We start from the raw sequence: 12,686 nt of genomic DNA, 5'->3' as shown, positions 1-12,686 counted from the left end.
GTGAAGAAAGCCTGGTATATTCTCTTGAAATTTTGGTCGGATGCTACGCTTTTTTGGTCAGGAGCTCTGAAGAAGTCTTTCAGTCCTATCTGCTAGCATAGTTTGATTCTCGTATGTATGTATATATAGTCTTACTATTAAACAAATGAAATTAGGTAAGACAGAAGGACTTATGAAATTATTAAGAATAATTAGTGTATAAAGGCCTGTCTTGAATCTTTTCTTACCAAATTTCTTGTTTGGCATGTGTATTCTTTCCCTTTTCCTGTTTCGTACAGCGCTGAAGATAACGTGATTGATTTTGCTTTAAAGGAACATGACTGGGCCGGGCGCAGTGGCTCACACCTGTAATCCCAGCTCTCAGGGAGGCAAGAGATGGGAGTATAGCTTGAGCCCAGGAGTTCGAGTCCTGCCTGGGCAATATAGCGAGACCCCGTTCTCCACAAAAAGGAAAAACAAAAAAGGAACATGACTGATTGTGTGTGTGTGTGTGTGTGTGTGTGTGTGTGTTTGTGCAGCATTTCGTTTTTCAGAGATGTGTTTATCTTTCAAATGGCGCCAGTAGTTTGGGATTTTGGTCTCCTTTTCACTTAATTAGGAAAAGTGTTATTTGTGATACAATATAAGAATTTCTAATCAGAATATTTTTCAGGTTAGAGGAAGAAATTGGTTGTAGGTATACATTTTTAAAAAGTTTAGCTAATGAAATGACCATGAATAATGTAATTTTTCTCTAGTTTGCAGAGCATTTTCCTCTGCAAACTAGAGAAACATGAATTTTCTCAGTTTAATAGAAATCTTTTTGACAGTTTCAACTAAAACTGATAACTAAGGGGAATAGTTAGAAGTAGTTCACATTAAAAAAGTTTATATCCCTTTATGAAGTTATAATATTTAGAAACTTCATTTTCTTCTTTGAATGCTGCATCTTGAAGGTGAATATTCTTATTTAGGATAACGTGAATGCATTATATATAAACTGGCATTTATCATCTTTATAAGCATTAATAAACGTGTAAGTCCTCCTTGCAAACTATGATTCAGGAAGCCAGCAGATGGAACTTACCTCACAAAAACCTTCTTTTTGTTTTGTCTTTCTGTGTTTTGTTTTGTCTTTTGTGTAATTTGGGGTCATTTAACCCAAGAGTAAAGTCAGTCAGATGTTTGCTGCTTGGCACAGATTTATTTGGGTATGCAGTAAGCAAGAAAAGTGAGACCACTGTTTTAGAAATTGATGAGCCAAATTTAAATAAAATGTGGTTAAGGCTTGTGACTGAGCAGAGGTTAACAGGGATCAATGTGCAAGCTGAAATCTGAATTATAAGACTGTGATCAGATTGCTTTTCACCAAAGAAATAACCTTGTAGTAATTCATTAATTTTTATGTGTCAAACCCGGAGGCCTATAATTGCTAAGCTCTGTGTCCAGGCTGGAGTGCAGTGGGGCGATCATAGCTCACTTTTACCTCAAACTCCTGGACTCAAGAGATCCTTCTGCCTCAGCCTCCTGAGTTGCTGGGGTTACAGGCATGAGCCATCATACCCAGTTGCTAGGGTTACAGGCATGAGCCATCATACCCAGTTGCTACACCATTTTATAATCTGAACAGATTCAGGGGCTGGGTGCAGTGGCTCACACCTGTAATCCCAGCACTTTGGGAGGCCGAGGCAGACAGATCATGAGGTCAGGAGTTGGAGACTAGCCTGGCCAACAAGGCGAAACCCTGTCTCTACTAAAAATACAAAAATTAGTCAGGCATGGTCGCAGGCACCTGTAATCCCAGCTACTCAGGAGGCTGAGGCAGGAGAATTACTTGAACTAGGGACGCAGAGGTTGCGGTGAGCCGAGATTGTGCCATTGCACTCCAGCCTGGGCGACAGAGTGAGACTCCGTGACTCCGTCTCAAAAAAAACAAAAACAAAAACAAAAACAAACAAACAAACAAAAAAACAACCCAGAATCAGGCGTGGACAAACAGTGTATTCAAAGTACAGGATTAGACCAATAGATTTTTATAACAGTATGAAAAATTCATTGATAGGGTTTCAGATTTAACATTATAACTAATTTTTGAGGAATTATGACTTGTTGAGTTTTGATGTAGTATCAGAGAATATCCAATGCTGGCCATGGTGGAATGTGTCCATAGTTTCAGCTACTGGGGAGGCTGAGGTGGGAGGATCACTTGAGTCCAGGAGTTTGAGGCCTGGGCAACATAGTAAGACCTTGTCTGTTTTTTTTTTTTTTTTTTTTTAAAAAAAAGGATATCCATAATTTAATGTGGAGAAAGGAGAACTCTCATATACTATTGGTGGGAATGTAAATTAGTACAGCCATTATGGAAAACAGTATGGAGGATGCTCAAAAAACTAAAAAATAGAACCACCATATGATCCAACAATCCCACTGTTGGGTATACGTCCAAAAGAATTGAAATCAGTATATTTAAGAGATGTTTATTGCAGCAGTAGTCACAATAGCCAAGATAGGGAATCAACTTAAGTGTTCCCTCAGCAGATGACTGGATTTTAAAAATGTGGTGTATATATACAGTGGAATACTATTCAGCCATAAAAAATAATGAAATCTTGTGATTTACAACAACATGGATGAGCCAGGAGAACATTACATTAAGTTAAATAAGCCAGGCACAGGAAGACAAAAACTGCATGTTCTCATTCATATGTGGGAGCTAAAAAAAGTTGATTTCATAGAGGTATAGAGTAGAAAGAATGGTGGTTACTAAAGGCTGGGAAAGGTAGCGGGGAAGGTAGGATGAAGACAGGTTGGTTAACGGGTACAAAAATACAGTTAAGAAGGAATAAGTTCTAGTGTTCAGTAGCACAGTATGGTGACTATAGTTATCAATAATTTGTTGTATATTTCAGAATAGCTTGAAGAGAAGATTTGGAATGTTCTTACCAAAAATGATAAATGTTTGAGGTGAAATCCCAATTACCCTGATTTGATTATTACACATTGTATACATGTATACACATTGTGTACATGTACATGTTGTATGCATGCACCCCATAAATATATCTATCAGTTAGAAGAATATTCCCTGGGAGGCTGAGGTGGGCGGATCACCTGAGGTCGGGAGTTCGAGACCAGCCTGGGCAACATGGCGAAAACCCGTCTGTACTAAAAATACAAAAATTAGCCAGGTGTGTGGTGTGTGCTTGTAATCCCAGCTACTTAGGAGGCCGAGGCAGGAGAATTGCTAGAACCCGGGAGGCGGAGGCTGCAGTGAGCTGAGATCACACCATTGCATTCCAGCTTGGGCCACAGAGGGAGACTAAAAAGGGTATCCATAATTTGAGAAGCATTTAAAAGGTATATAAGTAGAAGGTTATTTTGGTTGGCATTTGTGGCTGTTTTAGTAAGAAGAATGAATTATTACTCATTTTCCCCCCAATGTCGATTTAGTATTGGTCACTTTAATGGCCCTGTGTATTTAGAGTATGGCAGTTCTCGGAGTGTGGTCTGTGGACCTCCAAGACTCTTACAGGGGCTCTGAGGTCAAAACTGTCTTTATAATAAAATCGAGGCATTTTCACCATTTCGACATCTGTGCTGTGGTTTAAAAGCAGTGGTGGGTAAAATACTGGCTTTTTGGCAGAAATCAAAGCAATGGCACCAAACTGTACAACTAATTGTCATTGTATTCTTTGCTTTTCTTGTACTTGTAGGGGAAAAAGCCAGTTTCACTTCAAAGTGTCCTTGATGAAACAGTAGAAGTTATTAACTTTGTTAAATCTGTACCTTTGAGCATAAGATCGTTTTAAAACAAGCCCCTTTCTTCATGGAAACCATTTTTATTTGAGACTGACAAATAATGGTTATTCAGACTTGGATATTTAACAGACAGTTTCTTGAAAATGAACAAGTAAGCCTGTTACTTTACAGAAAACAACGAAGGTATTTGTTTATAGTGATAAATTTGAGCTTTCAAGCAAATTTTAGAATTTTGGGAAACTTGTACCCATTGCTGTGAGTTTGACACTATAGATTGATAGTAACATTAGCAAATGTGATTTTTGAGTATCTGTGTCAGGCAATAAATCAGTGTTTTCCAAATGACCAGTGTATGCTGGTCCAGATGACAAAATCATACTTGAGTTATTCAAAGTTCATTAATAGGTTTCAGATTTCCACATTGCTCTCAACCTTTAAGAAATCACTTGCTGAGTTTTGGTATAATATCAAAGAATAATACCTGTGGTTATCTGGAAAGGATATTAAAATGTACCTCACTTTTCCCTAACTTTTCTATCTAGGGCCAGCTTTTCTTCATATACTTCATATACCAAAACAATATACTGTGATAGATAAAGGCAGAAGCAGATCAGAGAATCTAATTTATATGAAGCCTGATAAAAAAGAGGTTTGCAAAAATGTAAAACAGCCCCCCTTGTCAAATATTTTTGGGAAAAGTTTTTATAGGAAGGTAATTTATGTCAATATGTAATTAGTTTATTTTTAAAATATTCAGAAATTTTATTGGTTAACTTTAGTGTTATCAACAGATGTAACCCACATAAAAGATTTTTGGGGTCCTCAATATTTTTTAAGAGTATAAGGTGGTCTTGAGATTTAACAAGTTTGAGAATCAAGCCTTATAAGAGGTGAAGAAAGGAAGCTGCTGAGGAAACTCTGTTAAATAATATTATATGCATTTTCCACCACAACCAAAGGTTCTGATTTACTTTCAGAGAAAACCCTCCTAGGCTGGGCATGATGGCTGAACCAGTAATACCAGGGCTTTGGCAGCCCAAGGCAGAGAGGATCGTTTGAAGCCAGGAGTTTGAGACGAGCCTGTGCAACATAGCAAGACACCTCCCCTCTACCCTCACCCACCCCACTCTTATCTCTACAAAAAATAAAAATTAGCCTGGTGTGGTGACATGTGCTTGTAATCCCAGCTACTCAGGTGGCTGAGGCAGGAGGATCTCTTGAACCCAGGAGTTTGAGACTGCAGTGAGCTATGCTTACACCACTGCACCACCACTCTGTATGGGTGACAGAGCAGGACTGTGTCTCTTGAAAAAAAGAAAACAGAAAACCCTCCTATAAAGAGCTAGAAAGAAATGAACATATATGGTCTTTGCTTTCTTGAAGCCTAAATTCTTTTGTTCCTGGTAACATTTTTAGTTCCTGTTTGGCCATCACAACAGTCTTACTCATTGGTTCCTCATTGTTAAATTCTTGTTTCCTGTGGTCAACTGTGAGATGAGAAAAATTAAGGACCAAATGGAGAGTTTTAAATATAGCTAATTTTGTATTTATTTATTGTGAGATTTTGGCCTTCCTGCATTTTTTGATGTGAAAATATAGTGACTTTTTTTTCTGTGTGTGTTGTCAAAATAATTACATTACATCTCTCATTTTCCTACCTTCACTTCACATTTACTGTTCCGTGGAATCCCAAAGTTGGAGTACTGAAGATCAGGGTTAAATTCAGATACAAGCATTAAAAAATGGATTTTTAAAAATGTGTCTGAAAATTGAGTGTCTAATTCAACTTTCAGGCATATAATGAGCAAGTTTTTCATACACAGATGAAGAGACTCATTCCTAACGGGTTGGTGCTTCTTGCTTGGGCTGAGGCAAACAGAAGGCTGGTGTGACTCTTTATGTTAGCCCCAACCCCAGTGGAGTGTATATATTTGTGTGAGATTATGATTCAGCTGGGGGGAAAGTATACTTCTAAGGCTATAGGAATAATCCTTCCTGGCTCTTTGTCATTCCCAGCCTCATAGGCCAAGGTAGCTCCTAATGTTTGTCGTAATATAGAGTGCATAGGGGGAAAGGCATTGTTCCCTTCACCCAGAAACAAATCCATGATGCAGCACAAGCCGAAGACTCAGTTGGTATAGGAGGTCTTCTAACAAAAATCTTCTTAAAAGGGCTCCCCTATGAACTTGCCTTAGGTGGTTCGCCATTGGCTTCCTCCAGGACTGTGTGAAAAGGGATTTGGAGTTGGGATACCCCTTGCATTGAATAAACTAGTCCAGGATCTCAGTTTGCTTGGAGTGGGGCTGGTGTGGGGATGTGCCTTCTAGATGTTGGCACCAGTAAATGATCATCAGAAAGGGCTCAAAGTTTATATAGCCTTTTTCCCCAGCTATAGTGGCTGGCAAGTGGGACCACCCCACGTGATAGTTTGAATTTATTGGTATCAGTGATAACGTGAAACAGTTGGCATGAGAAGCAGCATTTAAGAAGTGTCAGTGTTTGTGGTATGGTGCAAGAGTTGTTTAAAAGAACTGTGTAAAAATTGAGGACTGACTGCCTGTTTACTTAAGAAAGTGCATGATAATTTAACTGCAGACCATGTTCTGTGGTTAGAGATAGGTTGTCTTGTTAGACAGGTGCTCGTCTCTGCCATCTATGTAGTACACAATAGTTGCTCCAAAAAAAAAGAGAAATGGTATAGGCAAGACCACCACTCCAAGACTTAGGCTTTAAGATTTAGACGGTTTGCCTTTGGAGAAATGCCAGAAATATTCTTACAGTATTTCTTTTTCTAGCAGAATTTATCTGGTCACAGATTTTTTAAATGTACTGCATTTTTGTTTTGGCAATACCTGCTTTCTCCGACGTGGATGACAAGAGGCGAATTTTAAGACTTTTTCTACAGGAGTCTGTGATTTAGTGTTGTAGGTAACCTTCACTGACTGTATCTGTTGGTTCTTTGCATGAATTATTAAGCCCTTTACTTCAAAATAAAATTGTACGGGTATGTAAAAGTTTTATTCCATGAGTGGATATCCAGAGTTGGGGTGAGGTGGGGTCACTTTAAAGGCAGTTTCCTAATGATTATTGAGTTACTTGATGTTTTTTTTCCTTCCATGGTAAGTGATCTTTTAAGAGTTATATGGGAAACTATCTTAAATCTGTATATTCACACTGTTGACATGTTTAATTTGAGACGGAACACCTGGAGAGTTAGTTTTGTTGAGATTAAGATCAGGAACATAACCTCTGAAATAAGTTACGTACCAGTAATGTACTTTTGTCATTGTTGGAACTGTATCCAGAAAAGCAGAGGGGTAAGGAAAGACTTGGCAAGTTGTATTCTGTCTTTGCTTAGAGTCTGTGAAGACAGTTGAGATAGAAACACAAATGACTAGATATGAAAGAATTTGTAGACTTCTGTAGGAAGGAAATTACAACTACCAGGAAAGGTTCATGGAGGAGGTGGCATTTGAACTGGGTGGGAAATAAGTGGAATGAGACTGAAGGAAGTGCACTGGTGGCAAATGATACCACTTTTGCCATTAACGTGATTGCTGAGTCACGAAACATGAGTGGATGTACCTTGTTTAACAGTTCCAGGTATATAGAAACCATCACTTTGTAGAGAATGTGATGTCAGAAATACCTTTCTGTCTTTGAGAATTGAAGCCTTTGAAGGATTTAACTATATATATATATATATATATATATTTTTTTTTTTTTTTTTTTTTTTTTGCTTTAGAAATTCAGCAAGAAAGGATCTGTCAGGTTTAATCCAGTTTAGGGCTATTTGAACATGCAGATATGTTCCATGTTAGAGTTCGGCAGAGAATTATGAAACCAAAGAACCTGTACTTAGTACTGTTGCCAGTTGAGGATCAGTGAGAAGATAAATTACCTTTGAAATTGTAATGTTAAATTTGGGGAGAATGAGACTGAAATTAGAGGGGATTTCAAGTATAGCAATGAAATTGTTGGCTTCTAGCAAGTACTGTTACACTGTTTTCCTGTCTCTGTTAATTAACATCAGTTTGCTGTTACCTTACTTTGTTGCTTTAAACAAAAATTTCAGCCTCTAGATCTGTAAAGTGATCTATCCATTTAAAGGAATGAAATAGTTTATTTAATCAGAATATAGAATAAATGTAGCAAATAGGAGTGTAGAGTACCCAAGGATTGTCAGAAGGTTTTTGCTAACCTATTCATTGTGTGTTACAACTACCTCACCAGAGTTCACCTGTCTACCTATCTATCCTTGAATGAGATTAAATGCTATTATGAGGTTATTTTCTTTGTGTGTGTGTGTTTTTTTTTTTTTTTTTTTTAGACGGAGTCTTGCTCTTTCACCTAGGCTGGAATGCAGTGGCGCGATCTCGGCTCACTGATCCTGGCTCTCTGCCTCCTGGGTTCAAGCGATTCTCCTGCCTCAGCCTCCCGGGTAGCTAGGACTACAGATGTGCACCACCGCACCCGGCTAATTTTTGTATTTTTAATAGAAACGAGGCTTCGCCGTGTTGGTCAGGCATGTCTTGAACTTCTGACCTCAGGTGATCCGCCCACCTCACCCTCATGAGCCACTGCGCCTGGCCAGTGAGGTTATTTTCTAATGTCATGCTGTATTCTTAAAATTGTTTTTCATCATAACCACGTGTAAAAATTTATTCTGAAATGGAATTTGGTGAGCTTAAGTGTGAGTTTATTTTAAAGAGAGGGTAAACTTTTGTTAATATTGCCTGTGTAGTATTGCCTATTGTAAACATTGTGTGAAGATCCTTTAAAGTAGGTGAATCTCTATTATATAGAATAATTAGCAAACTAAAAAAACTTCAGTGTTTTTTTTGGCTAAAGGAAGGGAACAGCATGATAATTTAGCATATTTAAACGAATGTTGTCACAGGCCTGCAGTGATTCTGTGATTTGCCTGTCTACTGAGGACTCTATAATGCAAAAGATAATCAAATACTTCTTAAATATAGGTTATTTTTGGGGGGTGAAGATTTATTTGTTACTGTTATCTGGATTCATATAAACTGATTTGTAGGGCCCAGTTTAGTCATAACTGTCTTGAGATTTGAAAGGATGATACGTTTTGTCTAAATCTATGGACTGAATTTAAGAGTTTTTTAAAATTTGATATTTGGGGAAGCAGTCTAAATGTCTGTATAAAATCCATTTGAAAGTTTCAAATGGGTATGATAAAAATTGAATATGATAGTGCTATTTCTTTGTAAACATTACATGTATATCTTCCATTGGTACACTTGCTTTTCATATATTCATAAGCATTTCAGGACTGAGGCTGGGCACTATGGCCCATGCCTGTAATCCCAGCACTTTGGGAGGCCAAGACGAGTAGATCCGTTGAGCACAGGAGTTTAAGACCAGCCTGGGCAACATGCTAAAATGCTGTCTCTACAAAAGATAAAAAAAATAGCTGGGTGAGATGGCGCGCACCTGTAGTTCCATTTACTCAGGAGGCTGAGGCAGGAAGATAGATTGAGCCTGGGGGGTTGAGGTTGTAGTGAGCCGTGATTGCACCACTGCACTCCAGCCTGGGTGACAGAGTGAGACCCAGTCTCAAAAGAGACAAAAAACAAGAATTTCAGGAATAAGAATTTTCAGAACCAGAGATGACTAAAAGAGTTATTCCTCACATAGATGAGAACTTGAGACCTAGTGGACTTTTAGTGAGTCCAGGTAGTAGTAGATGAGCTGGGAGTAAACCTCAGATTTCTTGCTATTCAGTGGCATTGTTTCCAGTACAAATTGATGTGCATTTCAGACATGTATTTCAGATGTTGTTGGGGTCTCACCAGGACTTTTAAGATTAGAAAATTTAATTGATAGCAGTAACCATTTGTGCTGTCTCCCCAGATAGCCCGAAATTAGCTGTTGAGTTCTTGAGTTTAAATATTTTTTAGCATTCTGATATCCTCAAAGCTTATTTTAGTTTTACAAATAATTGTCTGGAATATTTGAAGCCATGAAAACAAATATTTAATTCTTAATCTCAGGCATTGTCCGGTTTTGAAAAAGGCCTTGACAATTATTTTTTCTCTCCCAATACTATATATTTTGTGAGAGCTCTGGAGACAGTTTTGAGCTACTAACAAAGGAATGGAAAAGAAAGAGTTTAGTTGCATGCCAGTGAACAAGTTATCTTCTGAAAGTCTCACTACTGTGGTTACTCCTAGTAAATGTGGACCCAGGGAAGTGAGAGCTCCTGCTGCTTCTTAGGGTCTTCTAAAAGCTGCTGTTACTCTGCAGAGCAGACCCACCCTTGTTTATCTTCTCCCTATTTTCTAGTCAGCCTTCTCTCAGAGCTCATGGGTTCCACAATACATTACCCTTAAGGTGTTTTATCTTGGAACACAGAAGTGTGCTTTGTAAATGGGCAAACTGGAATTCTTTGAAAAAGCGTAACTTTCTTGAGCTAATGAAAATGTGTTTTGTTAATGGAAGTAAGTAAATGCAAAACTGGGCTACAAAAATGAAAATGTATTTTACTGGGGCCAAATCACAAATGATCAGATGCTGTTCTTTAGGAGTGAGAATAAGGTCACCAGTAAGTATCTACTTCTTCAGAGAGAAATAAAATATGGCCGCATTTGAAAGTTACTTTAGGCTGGGCATGGTGGCTCATGCCTGTAATCCCAGCGCTTTGGGAGGCCAAGGCGAATGGATCTCTTGAGATCAGGAGTTTAAGACCAGTCAGGCCAAAATGGCGAAACCCCATCTGTACTAAATTACAAAAATTAGCTGGGTGTGGTGGTGGGTACCTGTAATTCCAGCTAATCGGGAGGCTGAGGCACGATGATCACTTGAACCCAGGAGATGGAGGCTGCAGTGAGCTGAGATCGCACCATTGCACTCCAGCCTGGGCAACAGAGCGAGACTCAAAAAAAACAAAAAGTAACTTTAGTTACTGAATGCAATTCAATATTAGACAGTTACTGTACGCCTTTGAAAGATGCTCTTCACTAGGAGGATAGAACTTACAGGATAAAGTTATAGAACAGCTGACTCCTAATTGAATCTCTTACTGAAATAATTAAGTTATTTTCCCATAGATTATATATGCTTTGTGGCAGTTTTTAAGCTGTAAACTGGCTTTAACGTCATTTATTTTTGGAGTATGTATAACATTTTTATCTGTTAGTACAAATGATTGAAATTTGATTTTATTCATTTTTGTCACTCTTTAGAGAGCAGAATTCATGGACTTTCCTACTGATTTAATGTTCTGATTTTTCCCATTGCTTTCTAAAATTCTCAGTTTACTTTTACAAGAATTATTTCTGAAAAAGGTTTTAAAAGATCAGATCAGGCAGTGTTTTTTTTGATAACTTAATAGAATTGCTTAAAATCTCTACATTTGATTATATCTTTACATTGTAAAATGACTTTCTTAGGTTGACAAAATACCTAGTTTAATTTAGCTATTATAGTGTTTTACATTCAAGACTGTTTTCTTAAGAGAAACAACAAAATCATAACAGAAAATACAAGTTAATATCTCTTTGTTATGTAGCCCTTTGAGGTTTTTCTAAATCTGTTCAATACTGTTTTAAATGCTGTTAGAAATGGGAGGTGTTGTCCTTACTTTTATATAGATAAGGACATTGATGCTCTGGTTTGTTCAATTTTGTGTTATAAGACTGTTCAAGAACTTGAGATGATGCCTTAAGTCAATTAGGCTTTCTATTTTCATTTCATGATATCCATGTGCACTCAAGAATCTCTTGGCATGGATAACACAGTTTTTGTTTTGTTTTGTTTTTTTTAAACAGTTGAGCCTTTGGGCATTGGTTCAGGTACCAACTTTATGCTACCTTTTCTATAAACTCTAGAAGCTTCAGTTTTCTCACCTGGGATTAATGGGAAAATGGGATTAATACGATTATCATTGTTACTGAGGTTGCAAATGGGGTGGTGAGGGAACGGAATTGCAGAGTCTGCTTGTGATCTTTTTGGGACAAAAATGAAAATATGAAAAACATTCTTACCATAGCAATTGTTTTGTGTACTACTATTGGAAATTACCAAAATAATGGTGCAAGTACCTGTCAGAAGTATTTGTTTACAAAAGATCTGTACATGTGGTTTGGTAATGTTTTGTTTTGTTTTAAAGGTTACGAGAAGTTTCTGAGAAGCTGAACAAATATAATTTAAACAGGTAAGAGTTTTAAAATATTTAAATCTTCTGACAGCAATTTTTCTTTATTAAGAAAAAACTCATTTAGGTGGCAGCCTGATATGATTAAGATTAATGTGATTATTAGACTTTAAGAAACTTTTAATCTATCAACTTTTTATGAGTTGGGCTTATTTGAATTATAGGTTGTATTCATGCTGTTTTTTTTTTTTAAATCTGGCATACAGGGACATATAAATGATTATGGAGATATTATTTTTCAATTATTGCTTTAAAGTAAATATTAGTTTAAAAATAGGTTTTGCCAACTATTTTTTTCCTAATTGTATTTAAGAGTAAACCCTATGATGTATTTACCATTAAAAAATAATTTTACTTTTTTTTTTTTTTTATCTCTCAGCCACCCCCCTTTGAATGTATTGGAACAGGCTACTATTAAACAGTGTGTGGTGGGACCAAATCATGCTGCCTTTCTTCTTGAGGTAAATTATTCACTCTAAGATAGAGAAATGAAAAATAAACAGTTAAAATAGAATTGTGCATCATTGTGAAGAGCTCCCAGTTCTCTTTCCTCCTCTGGCCCAGAGAAAGCTTACATGATTTGCCAGTGTGTGAAAACTAATTAGTAATAGAATAGGGGAGGCTCCTAAATCCAGTCATTTTCTTACTTTGCATTTTTTCAGATTGAGATGTTGTAAATTATTTTCAACTGGTTTCTTGATTATGTATGTCATATTTCCCCATCTCAGGTGTAAGCACCTTTTGGAAGGAAGTTTATTTATCGTCTTCT

The 12,686-nt window shown here is 37.2% G+C and overlaps 1 protein-coding gene across 4 annotated transcripts in view; it reads left to right on the top strand.

Annotated features, from left to right (window-relative positions):
* UBR5 (ubiquitin protein ligase E3 component n-recognin 5) overlaps positions 1–12,686 on the top strand; it is a 151,822-nt gene that overhangs the window by 40,439 nt on the left and 98,697 nt on the right. For all 4 annotated transcript variants that reach the window (XM_032760161.2, XM_032760159.2, XM_032760158.2 and 1 more), the window contains exons 2-3: positions 11,873–11,917; positions 12,297–12,378. In XM_032760161.2, the coding sequence (XP_032616052.1) occupies positions 11,873–11,917; positions 12,297–12,378 (127 nt within the window). The remainder of the gene's footprint in view (positions 1–11,872; positions 11,918–12,296; positions 12,379–12,686) is intronic.

The sequence above is a fragment of the Hylobates moloch genome, unplaced genomic scaffold (genome assembly GCF_009828535.3).
Source record: "Hylobates moloch isolate HMO894 unplaced genomic scaffold, HMol_V3 SCAFFOLD_9, whole genome shotgun sequence".
NCBI lineage: Eukaryota > Metazoa > Chordata > Mammalia > Primates > Hylobatidae > Hylobates > Hylobates moloch.
Note: the sequence above shows the minus strand (reverse complement) of the source record. Positions and strands in the feature narration are given on the sequence as shown.